This window comes from Enoplosus armatus, chromosome 2 (genome assembly GCF_043641665.1).
Source record: "Enoplosus armatus isolate fEnoArm2 chromosome 2, fEnoArm2.hap1, whole genome shotgun sequence".
In the NCBI taxonomy this organism is placed as follows: Eukaryota; Metazoa; Chordata; class Actinopteri; order Centrarchiformes; family Enoplosidae; genus Enoplosus; species Enoplosus armatus.
The window spans coordinates 22,107,362-22,134,651 of NC_092181.1; the positions used below are offsets into that span (position 1 = coordinate 22,107,362).

General features: G+C 39.3%; 2 protein-coding genes across 6 annotated transcripts; both read left to right on the top strand.

Annotated features, from left to right (window-relative positions):
• Nucleotides 1-893: 893 nt before the first annotated feature.
• trim2a (tripartite motif containing 2a) lies at nt 894-12,332 on the top strand. Of its 5 annotated transcripts, none has more exons than XM_070927287.1 (11): nt 894-1,027; nt 2,414-2,651; nt 3,562-3,713; nt 3,903-4,083; nt 6,368-7,091; nt 7,862-7,965; nt 8,118-8,285; nt 9,067-9,286; nt 9,713-9,783; nt 9,998-10,138; nt 10,784-12,332. In XM_070927287.1, the coding sequence occupies exons 1-11, from the start codon at nt 894-896 to the stop codon at nt 10,934-10,936; spliced, it is 2,286 nt and encodes a 761-aa protein (XP_070783388.1). In that variant the 3' UTR covers nt 10,937-12,332. The 5 variants fall into 5 exon arrangements, with proteins under 5 accessions (XP_070783388.1, XP_070783404.1, XP_070783396.1 ...); XM_070927303.1 differs by having other exon boundaries at nt 9,067-9,247; XM_070927295.1 differs by having other exon boundaries at nt 9,067-9,235.
• Nucleotides 12,333-13,948: 1,616 nt separating this feature from the next.
• On the top strand, nt 13,949-27,042 carry mnd1 (meiotic nuclear divisions 1 homolog (S. cerevisiae)). Its single transcript, XM_070925015.1, has 7 exons — nt 13,949-13,992; nt 14,703-14,760; nt 16,721-16,869; nt 18,757-18,831; nt 18,924-19,038; nt 24,248-24,292; nt 26,874-27,042. The coding sequence occupies exons 1-7, from the start codon at nt 13,969-13,971 to the stop codon at nt 26,978-26,980; spliced, it is 573 nt and encodes a 190-aa protein (XP_070781116.1). The 5' UTR covers nt 13,949-13,968; the 3' UTR covers nt 26,981-27,042.
• Nucleotides 27,043-27,290: the final 248 nt, after the last annotated feature.

Here is a 27,290-nt window from a genome sequence, read left to right on the forward strand (position 1 = left end):
CTATGGGGAAAATGCCTTTTGGGCTACAGGGCATTTTTTCATTGGCAGCAAAGCTGAGTGACAAGAGGTCACTAAATCACTTTTGGGGTCATGAGCCAAAAAGGTTGGGAACAACTGTTTGAAAGAGCTCTATGGACACACTGAACACTTCTCAGAGGAATGGACATTTAAACATTTCAATGACAGTTAGGTAAACTCTATCTGCTGAGGAAGGTTGTGTGATTTGATCAAAAGAGCAGCTACTAAAAAGATAATTTGGTCAACTGCTGTCTCCAAAGGTCAAGAGTGGACTTTCAATCTCAATATTTGCTTTATAGTTAGAGGTTAATAACTCAAGAGTCTCTAAGAACTTGCATCCACAACACTGCAAATGCTTTAATCTTTAGTTAGTTTTTTGCAAACATTTGATGTTGAAGCCACAACCTCAGACCTATCACTCTCTTCACAGTCTCATCTGTTCCCAGGATGCCAGGGCCATTGACCCAATGAAAGTAATTATATGTAAATAAGTTTATTCCACTGACCAAAAGGAAAGACATCTACAGTTGGTTTTATCTTTTATCTCTGATTGAGGGGATGTTTCCAGTCACTGTTTCTAACCTTTATACTTCTGTGTTGTTGGGTTCGAGTTGAAGCCTGTAGCCACAGGCGCTGATTGGTGTGTCTGTTTGTGCTTTTGGCATTTCCTCTCTCAGTGAGGGGATGGAAGGAAGAAGGCATTTTAACTTTGATCTTTACAACCAACACATTTCCACTCACCTCTGTGAGTCACCATCACTGTGTGTTTGATCATATGTCTTTTTGCTTTGTCCTCACTTGTCCCGTCCTCCCTCTGTTTCACTCTGCAGGGTGCAGGGTAAGAGGAAGAGGGACTCGTATGTCAGAGTTTTAGGATGGCCAGTGAAGGCTCCACTATTCCCAGCCCCGTGGTCCGCCAGATTGACAAGCAGTTCTTAATCTGCAGCATATGTCTGGACCGCTACGAGAACCCCAAAGTACTGCCCTGCCTACACACCTTCTGTGAGAGGTGAGTGGAGTTACCATGTTGTTTTCATGTAGTTATTCCATGTGTTAATCCTGTAAACATATACTCTGTGTGTGTGTGTGTGTGTGTGTGTGTGTGTGTGTGTGTGTGTGTGTGTGTGTGTGTGTGTGTGTGTGTGTGTGTGTGTGTGTGTGTGTGTGTGTGTGTGTGTGTGTGTGTGTGTGTGTAGGTTGAAAAAGTGGTCAAACACAACTTGCGAGAAAAAAACCACTTTTGTAATCAATACTGTATTGTTTTTTTTGTGCATCTCTGTTGTTGACTGTGGTGTGTTGGTGCCATCCTCTCTGACAACTAGCCTTTGTTTCTGACGCACAAAAGAGAAACTATGGACTGTGCTTGTCTGTCCCTTCGCTCTGGTTGCTTCTGGAGTCATTAAGCTGTTGCATTTAACAATAAAGGTGTTTTCTTTTAGTATATTCATTTCTCCCTAACGTGTGTGTGTGTGTGTGTGTGTGTGTGTGTGTGTGTGTGTGTGTGTGTGGTACAAGAAAATGTGCTTGTAGTTGCAGGAGGAAGCTATTTGAATATTTCATTTGATCAGATCACACGTGTTGTGAAGTTAAAGTTGAAATGTTAATCTTTTTGTGTCCTGGGCTTTAATTTATCTGCCAGAGAGCAAGTACCTAAAACTATATTTGGTCATGATTTATGATTATGAAACCTAAATGTTTAAAGTGTAATATGATGCTAAACCCTCAATGGTAGAAAGGCATTATTGCACTGACCTGTACACATGCTGAAAGCCTCCTGTACTCTAACGAATTTCTGACCACATCCAACACGATGCTAGGTGTACTCACAGGAGTGACCACATGTACTGTTTCTCTACACTGAGTCACCATTTTATCAAATGGATGTACATACATTTGTGGAACAAGGTTTATTGTATCTGTTGAACTATACTGTACAGATGTAGATAACAAACTGGTAAGAAAGTCTGTTGTAACTGTTCTGCAACTGTAAATCACTTTTGGGCTGTAAATATTTCAACCACTAGATGGCATTAAAAGGCAAGATTTCCACCTGGGTTCATCCGCCAGTTGACAAGGTCAATGAACCGGTAGATTATAGTGTTGAATGTTTATTTATAGGCAGCTGTGTAAACAGAAAAAACAAGAATTGTTGTCAAGAGACGTTCCGGTACAGAAACATCTTGCTGTATTCACAGTAATAACTGCATATCTACTGTATATCATCACTCTGTATACAGTATAACTAGGTCCTTTGTCTTTCCAATGCCTTCTCAATGTCACACACACTCACCACACCACCTACGCCTTTCTCCAGACTCTCTCTGGTACAACTTCCTACAGGGTGCTCCCACTCAGAATCAATACCACCACCCCCCCTCCTGCTCTCCTCCTCCAGGTGCCTGCAGAATTACATCCCGGCCCACAGCCTCACACTGTCGTGCCCCGTGTGCCGCCAGACCTCGATCCTGCCGGAGAAGGGTGTGGCGGCATTGCAGAATAACTTCTTCATCACCAACCTGATGGACGTGCTGCAGCGGGCGCCGGACAGCTGCAGCCAGGAGGCCGCCGCTCTCAACAACATCACCACTGTGGCTACAGGCCAACTGCTCTCCTGCCCCAACCATGGAGGCAACGTAAGAGTCATACACGCTGTCAGCCTGGTTCTGTCTTTTCATTTGATCTCCTCTCTGACTTTCACACACATACATAAAAGACTTTGTCTACTCAAGTCATGACACTACTACTAAAATATGATACTACTACTAAATTGGGAGCTAATAAGAGTTGTGTATGTTTTTAGTTTAGTTTTAACTTTAGACTTTAGACCTATAGAGTTTTCAGCAGAACATGAATTATTATCCATCTTCCATGACTGGAGGTTAGTTTAAAGACACTAGCACAGCCTTTACTTGTGTGCAGTGTTAATAATGAATAATCACTGTCTAATAAAGCTGATAAACTTGAACAGCTTAGATGTAAAGTTTGTTGGTCACTGGTCCTTTTTTAAAGGTTTACTCTCAGCCAAACATTCACAACCAAAAGTATTATCATGAATTATAAATATAAAATTAACAAGACTAAGAGTCACAATGACGATGCTAACATGCAGATGCATAATGTTTACCATATTCACCATTTTAGTTTAGTGTGTTAGCATGTTAACATTTGATAATTAGCACTAAAGGCAAAGTACAGCTGTGGTTGATGGGAATGTCATTAGTTTGGCAGGTATTTGATCAAAAACCAAACATTAATCATTTGACCTGAAGATGGCGCTAGATGAAAAGTTGAGGGATCACCAAAGTTATTAGAATATTCTTGTCAGTCACACAAGTCTCCAGAAAAGTCAGTAGGCTTCATCCTTTGGGGAACATGAATGTCTGTACAAAATTTCATGGTAATCTGTCCAATAGTTGTTCAGATATTCCAATCTGGACCAAAGTGGTGGACCAACCAACATTAGCCAAATGTGGCTAAAAAACTTTAGTACTAAACCCCAAACCCCATATTTACGTGTAATCTCTACCTTCTCCTGTTGCTTAGGTCATGGAGTATTACTGTCCGCCTTGTGAGACGGCCATGTGTCAGGAGTGTACAAGTGGCGAACACGGAGAACACCCAACTGTGCCTCTTAAAGACGTAGTGGAGCAACACAAGGCCTCATTACAGGACCAGCTAGACGCTGTCAAGAAGAGGTACAACAGCAGCATTGTGTAGACTTCATTGTGCTGCACTGCACACTTTGTGCACATTACTCCCAAGTAACAGCCATGATGGCACGAATGCAACAAACACAATCGTCCTTTCTGTGCGCGCTCTGTCATATGACTGTCGACTCGCTACATGAAAACTCGTCATTCCTACAGTCCCTCTGTCGCTCCCAGGTTGCCAGAGATCGACTCGGCCCTGCTGACGCTGTCAGAGATCCTGCAGCAGCTGACCAATCAAAAGAGCTCCATTGAGGACGACATTCACACCACCTTTGATGAGTTGCAGAAGACTCTGAATGTCCGCAAGAGCGTTTTACTCATGGAGCTGGAGGTCAACTACGGCCTCAAGCAGAAGGTGAAGTAACATGGTCTGAAGTCCTCAATGTAGCTGACACATGCACACACAGTGTAGCGTCAGTGTTATGCTTGGATGTTAGGTTTAGATTTTGGTCCTCTCTGGTTGTGGTCACAATAACGATAAGTGTTGTTTGAGTTTCTCAGCTTTTTATCAGCGTAAAGCACTTTGCAGTCTTTATCTACCTCTTAAAGGGGCTGTATGAACTCGGAAGCTCTGATGTGTTCGTATAACGAGTTACTGGAGTGTCTAACAAAAGGAAATGGACGGAAAAAAAGGGTTAGGGTTAGAATCAACGCAACGCTGACCTAATTACAGTCCATGTTTGGAAAGCATTTAACCTATCACAGGCTACTCGTCAAGCTGTTTTTGCTCATCTATGTGTCAGGGGCTCAGCTGGTCTGATAGCCGATTAACAGGCAGAAAGAGGGGGGCCGGTGGAGCTGGTGCACCACCCCAATCCGGACAACCAATCGTGCAGTGTGGTTAGGAGCCTGCTGTTCCCCCCTCAGGGAGCTTCATCACATGGGTTGCTAATGATTTACAATTCACTGGCTGGTGTGCAGTCAAAACAGTGGAGCCCAGGGGAAAGTCAGATATGCGACTTTCAGCTGTGTTGTTGCTTGTAGCTAGATGGAGCCAGTGGACTGGATGTACACTCCGGTTGATTTGGGTGTGTCATGTGCAATGAGGGAACACAGTACAGCTTTGCTCTTCATGCAGCAAACACGTCCTCTTTCTCTGCGGCGTGGTCTCACAGTATGTATGGACAGTATCTTAGTTTTCAGAGCATCAGAGTGTGAATCAGTATACAGAGGAAGAGATAGAAGAAGGTGTTTGGATGAAACATTTGACTCCAGTGTGAGATAAATGGCTTAATGGCCTCTCTTGTTGGAGAAGAAGAGGAGCTTGAAGGCCAGATGGGGGTGAGTCAGTCTTGGTTCTTTCATCAGGGTGCCGGGATATCCCACTAACAAAGACATATGGTGAAGAGGCTTCTTAAAGTACATCAGCGACAAACAACTGAGCTGTTTCATGATCTAAATGTGACTTGTGTTAGCTTATTATTAGCTAATAAGATATCACTTGTATACTGATGTTACAAAACACAAAATGCATAACTAATGCACGACTCGTGATTTAATGCAGGATGTATCATGAATTCCTGTTGAAACGATCAATTAACTATGAGTATTATGTGATTAGTTAACACAGGAATATAGAAATAGACATACAGCTAAAAGCTACATACGTAAAGGAAAAAAATAGGTGTGTGTATATATAAATATATATAAAAAGCAACAGTAACCAACAACATACAATGTCTATATAAATTAAATAAATTGTAAACAAATACAAATACCTGTTCTCCCCTGTTTTTATCAGTCACTTGCTGCATGACCCAATGCTCTTTGTTTATGTCACATTTACAAGAGTTTAATTTACAAGAGTTTTTATTGAAAAATGTGGAGAAACCAAAAACATCTCGCAGGTGCCAGTAGATAGATCTGGTTAGAATGAACAGACATACCAAAGCATATGTCAACCGTTTAATTAAGTGAGAAAGAACAACGTGAGAGTACTGTTGGTGTCTGATTGTTTCTGTTGACCGTAACAACTGTAAGAGTAGCTTCACAGACAGATCTCTGCATGTCACCACAGGATGATGTAGCCATGTCTAACAGATATCTATCTGTGTTCGTGGTCAGTCACTGCAGAAAACCTGCAGCTGTGTGTGAGGACTTGTTGGTTTGCATATTAGGAATCATAACAATGTACATGTTTTTGCCAACATGCACGTGAGCCAAGGTCCCATTTCCCTGATTGATGCTTTATTTTCACAACGACATTGATCTCTCAGAGGAATTCTGTTTTCACTTGCCCTTCTACAACACAGTGGAGCTGGTTGGGTTTTATGTGTGGGCTTTAATGCTGAATCTCAGTGGTTCTGGACCTCCAAGAGATCACAATAAATCTGTGGGGTTGTGAGATGCATAAAGGGAGAGGGACAAAGAGGGAAGAACATTTTTGCTATTAACAATGGTGTTTTGATCTTTTTTTATCCAATATTCTTCTTTCTTTTAAGGCACTTTGTAATTTTACCTCTTCTGGCCTCTATAATGTATTCAAATGCATAACTACAAGAAAAGAAAATCATTCTTTGGCCCACAACTTGTTGACATGTGCAAACTGTGACATGGGGGTACAAGAAGACACTGCTTTGAACGACTGGTCTATATAACCACAAAGTAACCCTGCTGCCCCCTGGTGTGTCTGTGTGTAGGTGCTCCAAGCCCAGCTGGATACCCTGCTGCAGGGCCAGGAGGGTATCAACAGCAGCTGTAACTTCACGGAGCAGGCCCTGAGCCACGGCACAGAGGCAGAGGTGCTGCTGGTGAAGAAACAGATGAGCGAGCGTCTCATCGAGCTCGCCAGCCAGGAGCTTCCTCTGCAGCCCGGAGAGAACGACCAGCTGGACTTCCTCGTGGAGACAGAGGGACTGAAGAAGTCCATCCACAACCTGGGCACTATTGTAACGACTAACGCCGTGGCCTCTGAGACTGTGGCGACAGGTGAAGGGCTACGGCATTGTGTGGTGGGCGTGCCCACTTCCATCACCATAACCACTAAGGACAAAGACAGAGAGCTGTGCAAGATGGGTAACGCAGTCATCACGGCTGAAATCTCCTCACCTGACGGCAGCAAAGGTGAAGGAGAGATACTGGACAACAAGAACGGCACTTACGAGTACCTGTTCACAGCTCCTAAAGAGGGGACTTTTAATTTATCGCTGCGCTTATATGACCAACATATCAAAGGAAGCCCCTTTAAGATAAAGGCCACCAAGTCTATAGATGTGTCGCCAACTTCAGACGGCATGAAGAAGAGGCTGAAGTCTCCAGGCAGCGGTCACATCAAGCAGAAGGCCATCAAGAGGCCGGCCAGCATGTACAGCACAGGGAGGAGGAAAGAGAACCCCATCGAGGACGACCTCATCTTCAGAATCGGTAAGAAAGCTTTAAGACTTTATTTGGTACCAACCGAAATGTGGCTGTAGCTCCAGAGATGTCGAGTTCAGATTCAGAATCAGAACCAGCTTTATTGGCCAGGTATGTGTACACGTACAAGGAATTTGACTCCGGTTCAGATTCATTCAGAATCGAGATTTATAATCTTTTTAAAGAATTCTTTGCTTGTTTCTGATTTATATCAAAATTGAGCCAATTATAAACCTTTTTTAACCACAGTTCTTGAACAGCTGCTTAAGTTTAGATGACATTTTAAAGATATGGCTTCCTTCTTAAATGGGGGTTTGCAGAAAAGCTTTTTCTCAAAGTAAGGTATTGAGAAATGTATCAATGTGGTATCAACACCAGGTGTCATATTGGCAGTAATATAGATATATCTTAAGCAATAGACACCCTTAGCCTCGATCAGCATCTCGTTAATTTGTCAGTTGTAGTTAATGTCCAATGTGCTCAAAACAAACTATATTTTTAAAATCTTTTTGAAAATGACCTCCAACATGTTTTGCAAAACTTTGCAATCATGTTTTCACTACGTATATATGTTATTGAATAACTGTTTTTCATAACTTTTACTGTGCAACATAAACAGCAACAGTGATAGACAGCATGCATGTCAGTGTTTTACATAACATGGTGCAATTAACTCGATAAAACTACATTTCAAATGTCAGATTGATGACGAGTTCTAAACCAACTAGTCACGTCATCAGCCTACTAATATGTATTTGGCTTTATTTCATGTTTTGCAGGCACAAAAGGAAGAAACAAAGGGGAGTTCACTAATCTGCAGGGGGTGGCTGCCTCCTCTCTGGGAAAGGTGCTGATAGCAGACAGCAACAACCAGTGTGTGCAGGTGAAAATAGCTTCCTGTGCTCTCAGCCTACAGTAATAAGACGTCATTGGTGGAGAAATATAACTTATCATTGAGTGATCTTGAACAATGCTGCCTCTGCACTTTGCCATCTCCTCAGGTTTTTTTTTTTTTTTATGTGTTTTGTGCTGCAGATTTTCTCAAACGATGGTCAGTTCAAAAGCCGTTTCGGCGTCCGGGGTCGGACTCCCGGGCAACTGCAGCGGCCGACGGGTGTGGCCGTCCACCCCAACGGTGACATCATCATCGCTGACTATGACAACAAATGGGTCAGCATCTTTTCAAGTGAAGGCAAGTTTAAGGTAAGTCGAGCTTTAACCTGTTCTTAACTTTATTCTCTATATATGTAATATAAGTACAATGTAATTTAGTTATATTACTTTCTAAAAAATAGCAGGTATGTAGGATGCTGCCATAAATACTGGTATTAAATGGTATATTGTCTCCATACCACCACTGTATTGTTAAAAAGATCCTTATAAATTCTCATGTAAGCGTGACTTTTTTAGCGATTCAAACAGCAGCAGTCTGTCCCGCCCTAGATCATTTACAATTTGCACACCTCATTTGCAAATTTCTGGAGTGTTAAGAGCACTCATGCAGATTTTCACTTCCCTCTTCAGTCTATTTCAGTCTATTTCTACTTCAGTGTGCTGAATTGTAAAAGAGAGTGCAGATTTTAAAGTGAAAATTAATTGGTTTAGCTTTGTGCTTTGGATAGTTTGATAGAAGTTGTCCTACTTTCTTATTTACAGTTACAGCAGAGTTGCGATGGCAAAATGTAACATACGCCCATGTTCCATTTAGAGCAGACTGCAGCTCATTCACTGAATGCAAGCCTTCTCTCAAACATCGTCACAAAATTACACGCTACACTATGGCGAGTCTGTAATGTTCGATTATTCATGGGATGGTTTATTTTGCAGCCTGTTTAACTGTAAGTCACATATCTGTACATTTCATTCAATGTGTAATATTATGCAATATGATTTACTCTGGTATCACTCTATTCATACTACTGTTTGTTCCCCATCATGAAGTATGTGATTAAAAACAGAAATGTAAAATTGTTGACTCATCCAGAACAAGATTGGCTCAGGGAAGCTGATGGGCCCTAAAGGCGTGTCGGTGGACAGAAACGGCCACATCATCGTGGTCGACAACAAGTCCTGCTGTGTCTTCATCTTCCAACTCAACGGCAAGCTGGTCACCAAGTTCGGTAACCGTGGCAACGGTGACAGGCAGTTTGCAGGTACACTCAATGGTAATATGTGCACTGCCCCCTACAGTCTCTCTCCAACCAGCTCACACCTGCATGTGGAATGAAGACGAATGCCAAACCAGGAACCATAAAGATCCCATTATCCTTTGGCTTTGGAGGTTTTTCAAAATAATAATAATATTACATATAAACACAGAATTTTTCATTGATATCAGTTTAAATCATATGATAGACAATTTTTTTTTTTTTATGAATTAAATGGTCATGACATAATTATTAACTCAACTGTCCTAAAAGAGCATGAAGTTCCACTTATTATGGTTTGAATATTTTAGTACAATCTTAATTTATTTTGTTTTTCTTTGTCATTAAATGCATTTCTCTACTTATTAACTTGCATGTCCTCTTGAAAACACCTGCCATGAAGTTGTTTTCTAAACTGAACTACCTCTGTCTGGTTCTGAAACGGCACATGTCTGAGACCTTGTTGCTTTATGATTTGTTCAGGTCCTCACTTTGCTGCTGTCAACAACAACAATGAAATCATTGTGACAGACTTCCACAATCACTCAGTCAAGGCAAGTGCAATATCAGAGCAGTTTTTCTATTCTATTGTAATGTCTTAGTTTTTCACCTCTAATCAAATTTTTATTAAATTTTATTTATTATTAAATTAGCTCTTCTTTAGTTGATTTAGTATTTTAGTATTACTTTGTGTATTTTGTTTACTGTGTTGGAATACAGTGGCTCACTGTTTCGTAGTAACTTACCCCCTTGAAAACCAAAATGTAGGTGTTCAACACAGAAGGAGAATTCTTGCTGAAGTTTGGTTCTAACGGCGAGGGCAACGGCCAGTTCAACGCCCCCACAGGAGTCGCAGTGGACGTCAATGGGAACATCATAGTAGCAGACTGGGGCAACAGCAGGATACAGGTCAGTACAACAAGGTCACTTGTCTTTACAGCTAATTTCTACACCTTTATGACCTAATGTCATACATATATAAAAATGACGTACATATTTGTATGTCACTTTGGATAAAAACGTCGCCTGTACAGAAAAGGCTGATTACACTTTGGAGTCTAAACTTTGTATATAATTAAATGCATATTCTCGTCTTCTTCTAAATACTTTGCATATTTATGCAAACCACTTCAGTCAATGTGAATCATCCTTATTCATGAAATCATTCTCATCCTTTATAAAACAACCACAGGATCAAATACTGTGTTTTCCAGGAGGAATTAAAACTCATTTTTAATGTTCACTGGGATAACACGTTGGATAAATTAAACTTTCCTCTTCCACAGCAGTGTACGTACTTGTTTCAGTTTGAAGTGACAGAATACCAATGGTAAACTGAGCCCAAAATACAAACAATGAGAAATGAATAAATGTAACTTTTAGTAAAGGAATTATATTAAATTTTTCACTGAGTGAGAAAAACAATATTTTAATTGACTTTATTTCGCCAATACCACCCCCTAACTGCTGTACCCTGCACTGAATACCTCACACCATTGTATATACCAGGTAATTAATATAAAGTGGCACTTATTTCATATTTCTCTCTCTCAGGTGTTCGATGGCAGCGGTTCGTTCCTGTCCTACATCAACACTTCAGCAGATCCGCTGTACGGCCCGCAGGGACTGGCTCTCACCTCTGATGGACACGTTGTGGTTGCAGATTCTGGCAACCACTGCTTCAAAATCTACCGCTACCTGCAGTAGTAGCCCTTCTCCCTCAGCACACAAACTGTACAGTGTATATATATACTCACATGCACTTATTGGTATGGAGCGACAGTCAGATTTGCACTCATCCGCTCACCCTTCATCCTTGAATCGTGCTGTCGTTGTGCCATCCGTTTGACTGTTCTCCACCTGTACATCTGTGGCATCCTGTTTGAAACAACAGAGAGAATTACTTTGTGGTTTGAATGAAGTGCGAGGATCTATGATATTCACAGACGGCTGCTGCTGATTGGTGCTTCGTGGAGTCACTCATTACCTTGTTCACATTCCATCTTAATCTACACTAATTTGAAAAAATAAAACTTTAGTATTGTACATATGATAGACCTTTTGATTTGTTGTGACTGGAAAATAATGGTATTGCACTTGTTCCTACAAACACTGTGTTAAATGAGATTGAAATTAAAGTAAAGAAGTACCTTAGTCACCTGAAAAATAATGGGAATTCTATTTATAGCTCCGGTAACTGCAGCTTCCTGTTAAATGCTCTTAAAAGTCCTCACATTTTGCCTGTTCACTCTAAAATAAAAATCTTCCACCTACTGTAGTAACAGGGTATTTTAGAGCATGATTAAGCATTTCTGTGCATGCTGTTTTTACTAATAAACACCAGAGAAGCTACTGTGCACTATATAGAAATCTGTTTCAGGCTGATATTTAACAACATCACTATAAACGAACTTTAAATTGAAGAACTCTTTCAATAGTACTTCTATATCTGTGTGGGAAAATGACTAGTCAATGTTATGTCATCACTTTAAAAGAACACACACGTGGTTATTAAATTATGCTGATGACTTCTAGTTAATTGGTTTTAAAGAAATGTGTTTGTGTATTTAAGGTACCAAACAAAAGTCACTTGATATGGGATCTTGATCTTGTGATCTGTGTGTGTGTGTGTGTGTGTGTGTGTGTGTGTGTGAAGCCTCTTGACATTTTGACTTACAATCTGCTGTGATTATGCGCAAACATCTTAGAATGTGTTGCAGAATTTGAGTAAATGGCTAAAATGCTGAAAATAAACTCAGTTACGGTGCATCAGTCCTCACTGAAAGGGTTTGTTCATCAATCTAACAACATCAGACACAGAGCTGCACAACTGCGATCACTTTCACTCCTTTCCATGTGTCTTTCAAAAGATTCTGTAGAACTACTAACAAGTTGTATTTTAGTAAAACAATTTGTCTATCCTCAAAAAAAAGATGCAACGTGTAGTTCACTGTGCTTCTGTTAGAAACCCTTGTTTGTCTTCAAGCACACAGTTCTCATTACTTGTTACCCTGAATTTGGTCATCCATTTTCTACACAGTCCTGTTTAAATTATTTGTTTTCCATTGTCTTGTTTATATTTGTAATGCCAAATGGAATTAAAGTGCCCATAGGAAAAATTAGTGTTTGTTTTTGATTTTGTGTTGTATATACTGTATGTTCTACTAAGGTGCATTTATTATTAACTCCATACCTAGCATCTATTAGTTTACAATGTATTTTATAAGACAGCAGAGGGCGTCAGAAAATCATGAGATGAAGTCAAACAACGTCGCTCCTCCCCGTTAAAGTAATGCTGCCTCCCTTGTAGTCGGAAATAATACAGACTGAAGCGATCAAAGACACTAACGACTCAAAACGGTGGTAAACATGACAGTTTTTCTACGATACGCTAAGTTCAGACATGCGACCTGGAAAAGTATCAAAACCGTGTTAACAACATAACATGTTTTATTGATCCACAGTGTGTTAAAACGGTAGTCCACTGTTTTAAAATTAATTTATCATACACATTTTTTCTCAGACTTCAGGTGTTGCAGGACAAATAATCGATGCGCCTTGTATCTTATAAAATAAATATAATTAGCACAATCATTATTAACTGTTCGTACAGTTTGTTATCATATCCCATATTCAGTCAGTAGAGGAACTGGCTATATAGCGTTTACGAGGGGCAGTGAAGGCAGCACAACCCCGTGACAATCTACCGCGGGAAATTCAGTAGCGTCCTGCCTGAACGATATTTTTCTTGTTAGGATTACAAACATAACAACAGCGCTAAATAAAATCTTACAACGCAAGTGCCGAAAACATTAATACTAGTGGACGTTGATGGTACAGCCAACACAACAAAATGGTAAGCAGATGTTCGCATTTACCTGCAGTTGATGTGATAGTGCTTCAGAGACGTACAGGCTAGCATTACCAAGCTATTGCTAGCTCCTAGCTAACAATAGCATCAGCTTTAGCTACCAACTGGCAGTAACTTCACCAAACTAGTTGATACAATAGGATTATTTGGAGCTATACTCTTAGCAACACGTTATCAATTTACGTGTCACAGGGTCAATATTAGCTTACTTCAGGAACGTCGTACTCGCTAGATATCATTCCTGTATTGCTACCATAGTGATCCACCCACCTTATGTAATCATCGCTCATTAACGTGCCTTAATGGAGGGCGGATAAATACAGGAACACAGCCGAGGGAAGGTGAACTTGTCTGTTAACTATCAGGAGAGAAACAGACTTTGTCAGGCGGGTGGAAAATAATAAAAAAAATATTACAACAGCCGCTCGAATGGAGTTCGGGTAATTTCCATTATCCTGCAGCAACCCATGTAAATGAATAGCCAACATCGTTGCCCAGTGCTGCCTGTGGTGGCCGGAAGCTATATTACAACAACAGTGATGAAGGAGTTTGTGCTATGAGCCACCACAGACAGCAGCCATAGCCTATATTAAACATGCATATTTTAAAGTACTGCAAATGGTAGATATGTATTGGTACATGTTCATACTTTGGTCCTTATTGCATGCAAAATACTAGGACATATTTACACGAACGTGCAGTCAATCCCTCATACAGTGTTTACTGCCATTGGGATATTATTCTATTGTTGTGTAATGTCGTAGCATATTAGCTGCTGTTACTGAAGTTATCCAGGCCTTGTGTTACATGAAACTATCTGTTACAGTCAAAGAAGAAAGGACTAAGTCTGGAGGAGAAGAGAACTCGCATGATGGAGATTTTCTTTGAAACGGTGAGTTTTCCCATTGCAGGCGACCACATAACATTTTAAAATATGAACTATATCAATATAATATGAGGCCTCCCAGCCTCCATGTCCCGTTTGTGCTGTCTTGATTACACTTACTGCCTGGATTTAAAAGCTGCTCACTAAACTTACTAGTCAGTGTTGTTATGTGTTTTATTTTCTTTAACACAATCTGAAGGGAAAGTATTGATTTGATGTTGATTTAAGCTGCCCACTTTTTGTGAAGGACACAAAAGCTAACGGGCAAACTACTCCAAAATGTAAATGGACCTGTAAAGACTTGATACTGAGGACGTTTTAGTGTTTTAAAAACCTGCAACAGATACACATACACATCATCTGCACACACAGCCACACAAATACTTTTCATAACTACACTGGCCCAGCAAAGTCGGATTAGACAATGTTAAAATGAGATAAAACATTTCAGCACTACTAATTAAATACAATCAGTCAAATAAAAGTGCAGATAATGGAATGGTTATTAGGCTGCCTAAAATAGGTATACCATGAATACAAAGTCATGTTACTGTATATTATATTATTAATTTCCAGAAAGCCTTAATAAAATGCAGCCCAAAAACTAGTAATGATGCAGACTTCGATAGATATTAATATATTAAATAGTTCCCTTTTCTATGATACTACGATTAGAATTTTTTTTCCTTGAATATGTTCTCTCATTCTCTTTCTAGAAAGATGTGTTTCAGCTGAAAGACATTGAGAAGATTGCTCCTAAGACAAAGGGCATAAGTGAGTAATGATCAACAGTTTTAGTAGAGAAACATCAGTAACATTATTTAACACACTGTTTAAATGGTCTGTCCATATGTGTTCAGCTGGTCAAGTGTTCAGGTTTGCTGCCTGTTTAACAAAATGTGTACAGTATTGTTTTGTGTGTTCCCTTCTGGTTTCTAACTAAATAATTTAACAAATCTAAAGGTTAGTAGAGACGTCACTCCACTTTTAGCAAAGAAAAACATGAATGTGGAGACACTCAAGTGATTTCTAAGGGAAAAAACATTATGCACTACATTTTTAACATTTGCCATGTTGTGGGACTAATTTTTCTCACATTTTCATAGCGCTTACTGTTTTCTAACCACACTGACCTCATATTTCAGAGCTATTTATTGTTGCATTACACTTCAGTTGAACATGTACTTTCAGCTGAAAAGTCTGCACTTTTACACTCTGAATTGTCAGCCACGACTCATGCATACAAATGTATAACTCTGGCTAAATAAATAGTTCTTAAAGAAAATACAAAAACATCCAGGACGTATAAACCTAGGCACGACTGTTAGTGAGACCAGTGGAGAATTTTTTGCTAGTTTTGTTACAACGGGTGAATATTCAAAGATGTAAAAAGTTTGTTTTAGAAATGTTGTGTACATGAAGAGTAATAAATGGGATAAAACATGCTCAAATACCAACTATGGTTTTTTAAGTAAAATAGCATCAGTTTATTTACAAAAACCACACAGTCTGTGTCAACAGGCATTGCACCCTTATGCATTCTCGAAAACATTGTGGTGACATGCTCGCAAAATAACCATGGCAACCAGGATTAGCTGTTGCCATCTTAAATGTATTTAGTCTGTATAAGCAGAACCAGACCTATCAACGACAGTAATCTCATAGTGTAGAGAACTGCTGAAAGCTTTTGGCTTTTAAATAAAACATATTCCCTCAATGTCAACATTGAGCCAGACATTATGAGTATCGAGGGGAGGTTTATAAAAATATAAACTCGTATTTTTAAGTGCTAGACCCTGCAGAGGAACAAAACTGTGTTGTGTGTCTTTGGGTGAACTGAGGAGGGATTTTTGTTTTAAAGTGGACATAACATCAATCTGGGCAAACTGGATCGTGTTGCTGTGATTAAAAGCACATGTTTTTGACCCCCTTACTTGGGCATGATGTAGTTACTGAGTGATGGGGGAGGGGGGCAACAAGAGATCTGCATTATGGGCACATGTTCCTGTAGAAGGGGAGGAAATGTGAGAAAAGGCGCCAAGGGAGTGATCTCAGCTAAATTGGGGAAAAAAAGAGTGGTAATAACATACTGGTAACCATTAAAAGGCGGAATAGTTTGACGTTGAAAAGGGGCAAAAAGCTATTTGAATCACATGAACAGAGACGAGACAAAGGACTGGAAAAGACAGTCCTGAAGTCATGCACATACAGAGTTTGTTCGATCCATCCAAAGTGTTTTTTTTAATTTTCAATCCTCGTCTTTATTTTCGCTGCTGTTCAACATCCTCTCAGGACGCAGCTCAGCTCAGCCCTTAACACAGCAGATAAGCTCTTTCAGTTTCACAGTGGACCGGCTGAGCAAACGTGTGGGAGTATCACATTTCACCGCTGACACTGTTCAAGATGGAGCTCCTGCTCTATTACATCCTCTCATGCACTGTTCTCTCAGATAAGTATTAACCGGCCAGATAGGCTGCAGATGTGTGGGTTTAGTTTTGTGAACATTTGAGTGGTAAGCCTTGCCAGCAGGAAAAGAGGAGATCTGATGCTGAGTTGTATTTTTTAAATCCTCAGTAGAATGCAATACTATGCCTAACATCAGCTACATCTTATATTGCCTGAAGTCTTCTATGCTTGTAACAGTCATACCTCTATCATAAATCAGTGGACCACAAATCAAATCAAAATGGAGGATTGTGGACCTTTTTTAATGCCTCTCTCTGCTGCTTTTAAGCTCCCATGTCTGTGAAGGAAGTGCTGCAGAGCCTGGTGGATGACAACATGGTGGACTGTGAAAGAGTGGGTACATCCAACTACTACTGGGCCTTTCCCAGCAAGGCCCTGCACGCTCGCAAGCACAAACTGGAGGAGCTGCAAAAACAGGTGAGGAGACTTTTTTTTAGTGTGAATACAATGACCTCATGTCTCAAGAGCTGCAGATGTTATTAAACAAAACACACTGAATACTGAACAGCTTGCTCGAAACAGCATAGAGAAGTGATGTGTAGCAGAGCTTTCCATAAAAAAGACCTATATTTTATGAAAGGAGAAGATATATTTCAACAGATGTTGACCAAAGGTTGTTGTGTTTTCAGTTTGAGGACACTGCTCACTGTAGTTTACAGTAAATGGTCAGCATGTCACCCATAAATCACTGCTGGTAATAGAATAAGGGGAAGAAAACACAAATGAGCTGCTGATTATGGACAGGTTCATCTGAGTAGAGTGGTTAAATGTATTTATTGTTGTGTTTTTTCATCTTATTTTCACGTTTCTGATATTCAAAATAAACAGATAAATTCCCAAATAGAAAAAAACACCATAACAAAATAATGAGTCCTATTTCTAACTTAGTACTGAGAATCTTCCATGTTAAATTTGGTGGCCTTTGTGAGAGATTTGTTGTCACAGAACGTAACACTGCCTTTGAATTTCTCTGTGTCTGTAGAGTGCTGCGGGAATAAGCCCTAAAACCCGGAAATGAGTTTGAAATGAAATGACATTTTTGCACTTCCGGTTCCCTCGTCTCGAAGTCAATGGGATTTTTTTGAATGGGTTTTTGGTTAGATGCCTTAACAAAGCTTTTCATGTCTTCTATGACATAAAATTTGTCAGCAAATACCCTACTCGTGAATTTTGAACCTTATATATTAATATATATATTAAAAAAAGCAGTTGCTATTAAGTGGCTAAATGAGACTACAGAGGTTGGCGGGGACATTAAACGTCATCACGCCAAACACGGGAACTCATCTTTTCACTTCTTCGCCTTTATGGCCTCGTGTTTATACTCGCGCTCTTGCAAACTATTAACTCAAACTTTCCAATTGACACAACCATGACCACTAGCTAGATCATGTCACGCTAAGAGGAAAACCTTTGTAGAAGAGGTAAGCACACAAAATAAAATTGTAAGAAGTTGGAAGCTTAGTGGTGGAGAAGTCATATGACAGTGGTGTAGTTCGTTTCTAACCTAACGTCAGCTTTTTACTTCTGGCGATTGCATTTACGCTTCAGAAATTGTTCATTTGTGAAGATTATCTTGCTGAACAAAGCGTGTAACTATCATAAACTTGCCACAGAGCTTATTTTCTGCAATAATCCAAAAAAATCCCATTGGCAGACAGATGGTGTGAGGGAGGTGACTCCTCAGCAAATGCTTAAACGCTGTAGAGCAGCTATCTGTCTACTAAATAATGACGTGTGATTATACTATAAGCATTTCAATACACAGGCATGGGTGACATGCCACATCAGTTGATCATTAGATTTACTGTAGACTCGTGGTGGTTAAAATTATACCATCTGTTTAAAACAGCAATGTTGTATGCTTGATGTTTTGACAAAAAAACAAGCAATTACAACTCTTCTTTTCTTTCTGTCAAATTAATTATATAGCAGGCTTTAACAGTGCAAATTACAGCACTGTAATTGGCAATTAATGCCAGCAAACATTAGCCTCTAAAGCACTGTTGAGCACTCATGGTCACTTAAGATTTTTAGGGCGTATACAACGCAATTAAAAACTACAAAGGCCAGCTTAGCTTCTGATCTCTGGCAGAAGACGTGCTAACCACTGTTGATTTGTTACCTTTCAGGAGATTATTGGTTCATCTCATTAACTGTTTCACCACTTTTAGTTTTAATCAACTATGTCATGAACTGAATTGAAGAATTGACTTTATGGCAGAGTTCAAGAAAATCTCTGTTTTTCCTTTGATAGAAGTTTGGTGTCAAATATCCCTAATGTAAGACTCTTTTACTTTAAAGAAGTCTCAAGCAGAGCAGCGGAAAGTGTCTCTACAGAAGGTGATTGAAAAAGAAAAAGTGGGACGTCAAGATACAGTAAGAACATTATCATATGCTTCCCCACATGTATGGAAAAATATATGAATGTATAAATCTCACAAACACACACATGATCTCTGTGTGTGTAGAAGGAGAGAAGCTCTCTGCTGAAGGAGTTGAAGGCTCTGAGAGAAGAACAAACTCAGCTGCAGGCCGAGTTGGAGAAGTACAGAGAATGTGACCCAGAAGTCGTTGAGGAGATGAGTGAGTACAGATGCAACATGACCGTTTTTTTTTTCAAAAAGTTTTAAGCTTTCAATCGAGTCGCCTACGATCCATGACCAGATAAATATAGAAATGTAATACAATCCAGTACAATAGTCTTGAAACAAACTCTCCCTCTGTGAAACTTTAAATGTCGGCGTGGTGGTGATTAAACTCGTATCATGTTTGAGCTGTGGATGTTGTATGCAGTTGTATGAGACTGCATTATGGTCAATAATTTGTTACAATCTTCACAAAGGTGATATTTGTTACTGCTGTGTTGGATTGCATTACGTTGCACTAAAGTTACCGTTTTACTGGTCACTGAGTGCATGTAGCATTAAACAGCACTTTAATTACAAAGTGGATGTGGGCAAAGTACAAGCATTTCATTTGTTGATTTGTCGTAAGCATATCTCACAAGGTTGAATCAATTGTTGTCACTGTGGTAGAATCATCTGGCAGCAAAGATTGTTTGTTAGCGACTGTAGCTGAAAGCTTTGAGTAATTTTTTTCTGCATCTAGTGAAGAGCTGTTATTTAGAAGAGAGAGAGAGAGAGAGAGGAGAGAGTTGGGCAACGTCCAAGAAACAAACCATTTTTGGATCTTCTATATGACTCAAACTACCATGAGTGGTTTCACACCAGATAATTGAGCATTAGGAACTGGATTATTTCAATGCTGCCTCCCACAAGTTGTCAAATATTGGGATGATAAAAATAAGACCTTGGTACAGTATATATATATTTTTTTAGCTGTTCAGCACATTAATCATACAACACAGAGAGAGGTACATTCATGGAAATGATACCAGGAAAAACCTCCAATAACCAGTGCTGCAATGAACTTGGCCTCCAATCAAAATCACCTACTTATAGTGCAAAAAATAAAAATAAATAAAAACATAAGCAGGCCGCGGAAAAACATATTTTACACCTTCAAATTCCCTCCTCACACATTTCACTGAACGCTATGTGAATGCATCCAAATGCATTAAAGAGATGCCGGGATCCAGTTGGTGACCAGGGACACATTCATATGTGGTATAACTCTATGAATGACAATGCTTGCCTTGCACTGAAACACTGCCCAGTCAACTATATAGCACGTGTGTGTATAGAACAACAACACAGTGTAGTACAGTTTATTTGCTGAGTCACAGAACCTGGGACATGCTTTTGAGGTGCAGGTACTTGTCACAGGAGTCCTCGTCTCTAATTGGGAACATATATGTATTTTGTCTGGTTAGCAGTAGAGTCACGGTTTCTCACGGTTAAGCGAGGTAGTGAAAACTGATCACAAGTGGCGGCATGCATTTGAGATATACTCTTATATCAGTTTCAGCTTGAACCTCAAACTTGTTCTATGTTGATACAAGACAGACGGTGTGATCAGTGTGAACCTTCCTGCTGAAACAGGGGCGTCTTTTTTTCTAGTCTTAAGACTTGCATGGCAGTTTAAATTGCAGTCTAAGTGAACCTTGTAACCTCTGACCTCTCAGCTCAAAGGGTTTGGACTTAAAAGCTTTTAAAAACACAAAGGCAAGGCCACTGGCCATGACTTATTTACTGTCTGTTACACACCTCTTCCATAGTATGTCCACACAATGCACACAGCTATTAGTGGCATAACAAAAATCCTATACGGCCTTGTGTTCATGTTACAGCTGACCTGCGGTAAAGGGCGTGTGTTACTTTATATACATGTGACATGTGTGGTGTCATAAAAATATCTGGTCTGTTTACCTGCACCTCCCAATGTTGCACCAAGCATGCATTTAGTTTAGTTTCCCACTCCAACACGACTATTTTATATTGTTTAATCCCATGTCAGTACACCTGCAGGTAAAAATAATTCCTGACTAATCTACTTGTAATCCAAATGACACATTTAGATGTTTTGAAATTAGTTGAAGTACGTTTTGGGGCTCAGGTAGATAACCATTCAAGATAAACGTTAGAGAAATCTTACTGTTCAGGTAATTACATTCACTCAAGTCATCTCTGTCATCTCTGTCATAGTCTACTATGTAAGTACTATATCAAAGGCTGCTGGATGTATTATTTATAATGGATGTCCAGTATATTGAGTATTTGACACAGTACATCTATATAATCACATAATTTCTCCAAGGATTTAGCCATAATTTAGACTTAAGTGTAGATGGAAAGTGAATTTAAAGACTATGATATTTGTTTCCTATAGCTACAGTACAGACAAATGCGTGGAACCTAAAGTTTGTATTTTTAGCTTGGTGCCAAAACAAGCTAAAATCTAAAATGCCACCATGTCCTTTTAACATTTTTATTTGGGTCCCAGAGCAATGACTTCATGATGACATTGTTGGACCCTCTGCAGAAACTCAGCCACTGGTGCCAGTGATAAACGTATTGCCAAGTTTAATCACTGCAACAGCTGCTGGAGTCCCGCTCTTTTTACAACTATCCAAACAGTGTCTAAAAAGTGGTCTTTCCTCTTGAAATACTGACAAGTGTAAATAAAACATTCAAGTAGAGTATATATAAGTATTAAATGTCAAGCCAAACTGGTCGTATGATCATGTTTGAAAACGAAACAGAGATATTAGATGTTTATCTTTATTCCCAGAGGGTATATATGGAATCCAGGGCCTTCCTATCCATTAACGGACATCTGCGTGAACTCTTATATTCACTCCGTGGAGTTGCTCTCTGACTTGTGGCAGTGGTTTATGTTGATCTGGTCAAAGTAGATGCCACAACTCTCCACTGTAGGTCGAGGAGGCTATGGCAAAATGTCAGTCTCTCAACTGCGTACATGTTCTGCTTCGACTTGTATGACAGACAGCGAAAGTTGTGTAATACCCAGATTCAGTAGATAAACTTAATAGTTGGTTTCAATCTCTTGTGCTTTGTTTTCACATTTATCACCGTCTCCAGTTGCCTTCAGGTCTTCTTTTCTTCTTTTCTAACTTCACCACACACACACACACAGCTTTGTCACAGATAATCATCTCCCCTCAGTGAAACTTGAATATTGCTCTGAGAGCTGCGTGCAGGTATGTACAGAGTGTATGACATCATGTTATGTCTGCTGCTGGACAGAACTTGCAGAATGGGCTCAGACCTGTTCACGCAGATGTGGTTCAGAGAGCATCTTTAAGGCAAATGTCTGTTGAGACGAGTGGCGAAATGTATTTAAGCACATGTAGTCAAGTACAACACTTTAACAGTAAAATGCTAATTGCATATATATATGCATCAGGACTAATACTTCAGTAATATAATATATTATAGGACCATAGCCAAGAGTTTAGAAATAGGAAAGTCACAAGTCCAAGTTCCCCTTGCTGGTCGTAAAGTATACTTTACTCCACACTAAATTATGAGTACTTTTACTGTGGATTCTCATAGTACATTTCGCTAATAGTACTTTTACTTATGTGACGTGCAGTACTTCTTCTGCCACTGGTTGAGACACTGCTGCCACAACATTATTACACATTCATTTTAACCATTAATGCCTTTTATTTTTAGGACTTTTTGAGGCATTTTGAGATTTTGAATGATAAATAATGATAATTATATAAACAATAAAAATGAAAACCATGAAACCAGACCCATGCTACTATTTATTATGTACTGTGCTTGCTACGCCCAGAGATAAAGGCAGGGTTAAAACCACTAAATATTTTGGCAACTGCAAACCAAAATACATTTGTGGATTGTAGTCCGTGTTTAAGTGTTGGTCTTCTCATTAGATCAGACCAAACTACTATTAAAAGTTATTAAAATATTAGTAGTGGTGCCAACGAGTGGACAGACAACATTTTGATTGAAGTTGGATCTGTCAGGTCAACATGTTTGACAATGGCTACCACACCCATAGATACCAACAAACTGCTGCGGTAACAGGTGGGGTTAAAAACCACCAAACATGGGAAGGGCACCTCAAAGAAATCACAGTCATGTGCATGGCAGGTATGACACCATATGAGGAAGCACAAATCAGAGTTAAAAAGTTGGACATAAAATAAAAAACTTTCTTTTTTTCTTTTTTTATGTATGCTGTTTCTTTTGGCATCTAAATTCTCATCCATACTGTGAAATCACAACGTCTCCAGATCCATGAGTCACAAGTTATTCAATTCAGTCCCTCCCACTTGCAGCTGCTGTTTATTTTCGTGGATATCTTTCACAGTGTCATTATCAATAAATGCTTAAATAACTGATGGGATGGTGTGGAGAACACCACCTTTTCATGCAATGTATGTCACCAATTGTGACAACCATAGCAGATATTTCTACTGAACATTGCTACTGATGGAGTCCTTGGACCAGATCGATCCTCTGATTTTCATGAAGGACAAATCGGGGAGAAATCTGCTGTAAATTGAGCCTGGCCTGAAATAGCTTATATTGGCTGGATTTTAGGATGCTGCAGCCCAGTCTCATCAGCACAGCAGCCAAATAAGTGTCAGTTGATAGTTCACATGGATTCAACAAAAGGTTATTTTTAACTGCTGGTAAAAGGGCGAGCGATTATTCCAGGTGCCTAGCAACTTAATGACGATACCTGCTGTTGCTTTAGGATTCAGTTTTATGGGTCAAGTAAGTCACTTAAGACTTGAGAGCTATGCAGTCAGAGCACATTGTTCAGCTCTATTTCAGGTTTCTAGCCACAGCTGCAGGGGTGTTTTAGGCTGTCCACTTTAATTTAACAGTAAATCACCACTTCTTCATACAGTACGGCTGCAGCTATCCAACCATCACATCACTGACCAAACTGTCGTCCAGAACAGATATTGTTTGCCGCAGACCTTCATTTATGTCCAGCTGGGCTTTCACATTAAGCATTATTTGTTTGGCCTGTTTTACATGCGCACAGTGTGTAAGACTTGCTCATAAGCATGGGTCACAAAACATACACATACTGTATGGATTTGCAACACAAAATGGACGATGATCTGTTTCTTTCATCTGTAACATGACACTTTTCAGTCTATACTGTTTTGAGCGATAATGCAAAACTGACAAGGAACATTATTCCCTTCTGTCAGTATTGCATTATTGCATTTACCTGATAAAATGAAAGAAACCTTAACATTTTAATTGATTGCATGTAGTATTTTCCTTTCATTGCTGTAATTAATATGGCAAATAATAATTAAATCTTAACACACACTGCAGACATAATGTATAATGCACATATCAAACATTTTGTTTTGCAGGAAAGTCAAATGTTGTCGCAAAAGACGCTGTTTCCAGGTGGACAGGTGAGTCATCTTTTCTTTTTAATACATGTAATGAGTCTGGAATTGAGCTTCAACAATTAGTTGATCAACAGAAAATTAATCTCAAGTCATTTCTCAAGCAAAAATGCCAAACTTTTGATGGTTCCAGCTTCTCAAATGTGAGAATTTGCCCATTGTTTTCCTCGTTTTATATTGTAGTAAATTGAATATTTTGGGGGTTTTGACACTTTATAACATCACCTTGGGCTTTAGGAAAATGTGATGGACATTTTGTACAGTTTTCTGATGTTTTATAGACGATAAGTTGATTAATCAAGCAAATATTCAGGCAGATAAATCGATATTAGTATAATTAGTAGGGCTGCAACTAACACTTACATTTTGAATTAATCTGCAGATTATTTGCTCCATTAAGTGATTTATCGGTTGGTCTATAAAATGGCAGTAAATAGTGAAAAATTATAATTTCAAACAGCCTAGTGTGACGTGTTCAGATCGCTTGTTTTATTTAACCAACAGTATAAAACCCAAAGATATTCAGTTTGATTATATATAACGAAGAAAACCATAAAATCCTCACATTTGAGAAGCTAGAACCAGTGAACATTTTGCATTTTTGCTTTAGAAATAACTAAAACAATTAATCGATTATCTTGCAGCACTAACCATAAATTAGTCCTAGTCTGGATCCAACAATACAGTTATTGCGGAAGTTGCCTCTGAATATTCAGTACAAAAATAACTTTAGAATCATTACGGCAGAGCTTCCTCCATTGATTTCTCCTTAGTGTGCAAGCTGTAAGGGCACTTTGTGTTCAGCATGTCACCTCCCAGGAGTCAACACTTAAACTCTCTGTGTGCATTCATTGACCTAAGCGGTAACCTAGGAGACAGCTGACCTTTGGGGATCATGGTAACCAGCCAGGCCTGTGGTGTTTTGACTCTTTAGGTCAACATTGCCTGTTACTGGTCAACAAAGTCACGATGTCAGTTTGAGTTGGCACATTTTTGCTTTACTTCCATGCAATTATATTCATTTTAAGAAACTATGAGTCACATCTGCCTCTTCCATGACTTGTACTTCCCTCATCTGGGGTGGACACTACTATACCAATACATGTTAGGCAGCAATGAAAGTGTTTTCATCACAGTACCGTGTACAATGTTGCCTTAGATCAATGTAATTTTAACTACAAGCTGTAATATCCTCAGCTGTCCTGTTGCAACTAACAGCACTATTTCGTCAGTTCTCTCAACTGGCTGTCATTTCACATTTTTAACAAATTTGTTTCTCTGTTGCTTTTTGACCAAACACCAAAATCAACACAATAAAGCCTTCTAGACTTGATGGAAGAAGTGGATGCATCAAAACAAAACATAAAACAGGCACTGCTATTATTGCTGGCATTATTTCAACACCTAGAAGGGTACAAATTAATTACTAGTTGTTTTTCCAAAACTATGTATTGTGGTTTTAACCTGTATCATTGTCACACTGAGACACACCCACACATACAGACTCACATACAAGCCCTGGCACAGTGAAAGGCATTACTAATATCATGATTCAGAGTTTATTGACTTAAGCTCTTGATAAAGCTGGTGTTAATCTATAGGAAGCTATTTGATTTACTCTTTAAATGAATGACACATCCGCAGTTTTCAGCTTGTTTTGTGAATGACTTTGAAAATAAACTGCAATAGAAAGAATAGTCAAGTCATTCCTGATTACAGCCATGTTGAAGATTATCTCGGATACTTGTGGACTTACGAGCTGATATGTGAATGAAGTACATCACATTAATTGTGCGTTTGGTTCAGTACTTAATGTACCGATGTGTTTTGAAATATTATGCTTGTATGACTTTTGTGTACAAAAAGGTATCGTCACATTTAATATGAAGCTGAATTAATCATCATACATCAAACTCAAGTTATGCTTTTAACTAAGAGTTAAATGGAAATAGACTGGTGATTATACGCATTCATCATCAAGGATATGAATTGAATCAAACATTTTTAGAGTGAAGCTAATACATTGGCTGAGTCTGTCAGAAATGTTAAAAGCTTGTTATTATAAGGTTGTTATTCCATCTCTTGGTGGTTAAGGGCAGGTGCCAGAAATGTAAAATACAAACAAATTTACAACACTTTTTCAGGAACATTTCCAGACAAAGTTCCACCTCACGCACAGCTCCACCTGACAGATATATGGTATCAAATCTGCACTTTGCAAGATTTTTATGCAGATTACTGCAGTCTGCGTAACACAGAGTGCCCCTCCTTCGTTAAGACCCACCAGATTCACCCTAATTGCCCAAATTCTTTTCAGGTGTGGTAGATGGTCACTGGTGGGAAATGTTCTGTGCTCAGGAAGTAATAATCAAATCTTCAGCCAAACTAACTCAACTTTCGCCAAAACAGCATTGAACAAGTGCTTCAGAGCAACAAGACAGATGGTTTGTTCTTGGACTCAACCGTCATTCTCAAGTCCAAGAGTATTCTCATTATCCCAGACTGACTGTGCTTCCTATAATGCTATATAACACTGGAGGGGCAAGTGCATCAGTGGTACATTAAAGATTTTGATTTATTTTTTCAGACAATATTTTCTCCATCAAGTCCTGGACAAAGAAGAAGTTTGCCTTTGATGACGGTCGCATTAATAAAGCCTTTGGGATCCCAGAGGACTTTGACTACATGGACTGACTGCCAGCTTTTCTACCAGAATTCATGGTCACAAGAAGTGTTTAAGCTTTAGTTTGGAGCCAGTATACCCGGTCTCAGCAGGTCTAGTTTATGTTCTGTGTATTAGAGTGAAAACAAATGCACCAGGATTTATATTCATGGCCTGCGGGGGGCTTTGAATGAGGACGGATATCGGTCATTTTGCTGCTGCAGATGGACTTCATCAGCGCAAATGTTGCTTTGGTGCAACCAGAGAAGAGAAGCACCGACCATTAGTGACTGTGAGGGGTGATGGGGTTCTGTGATAAACACAAACCTTGCAGCCTGATTT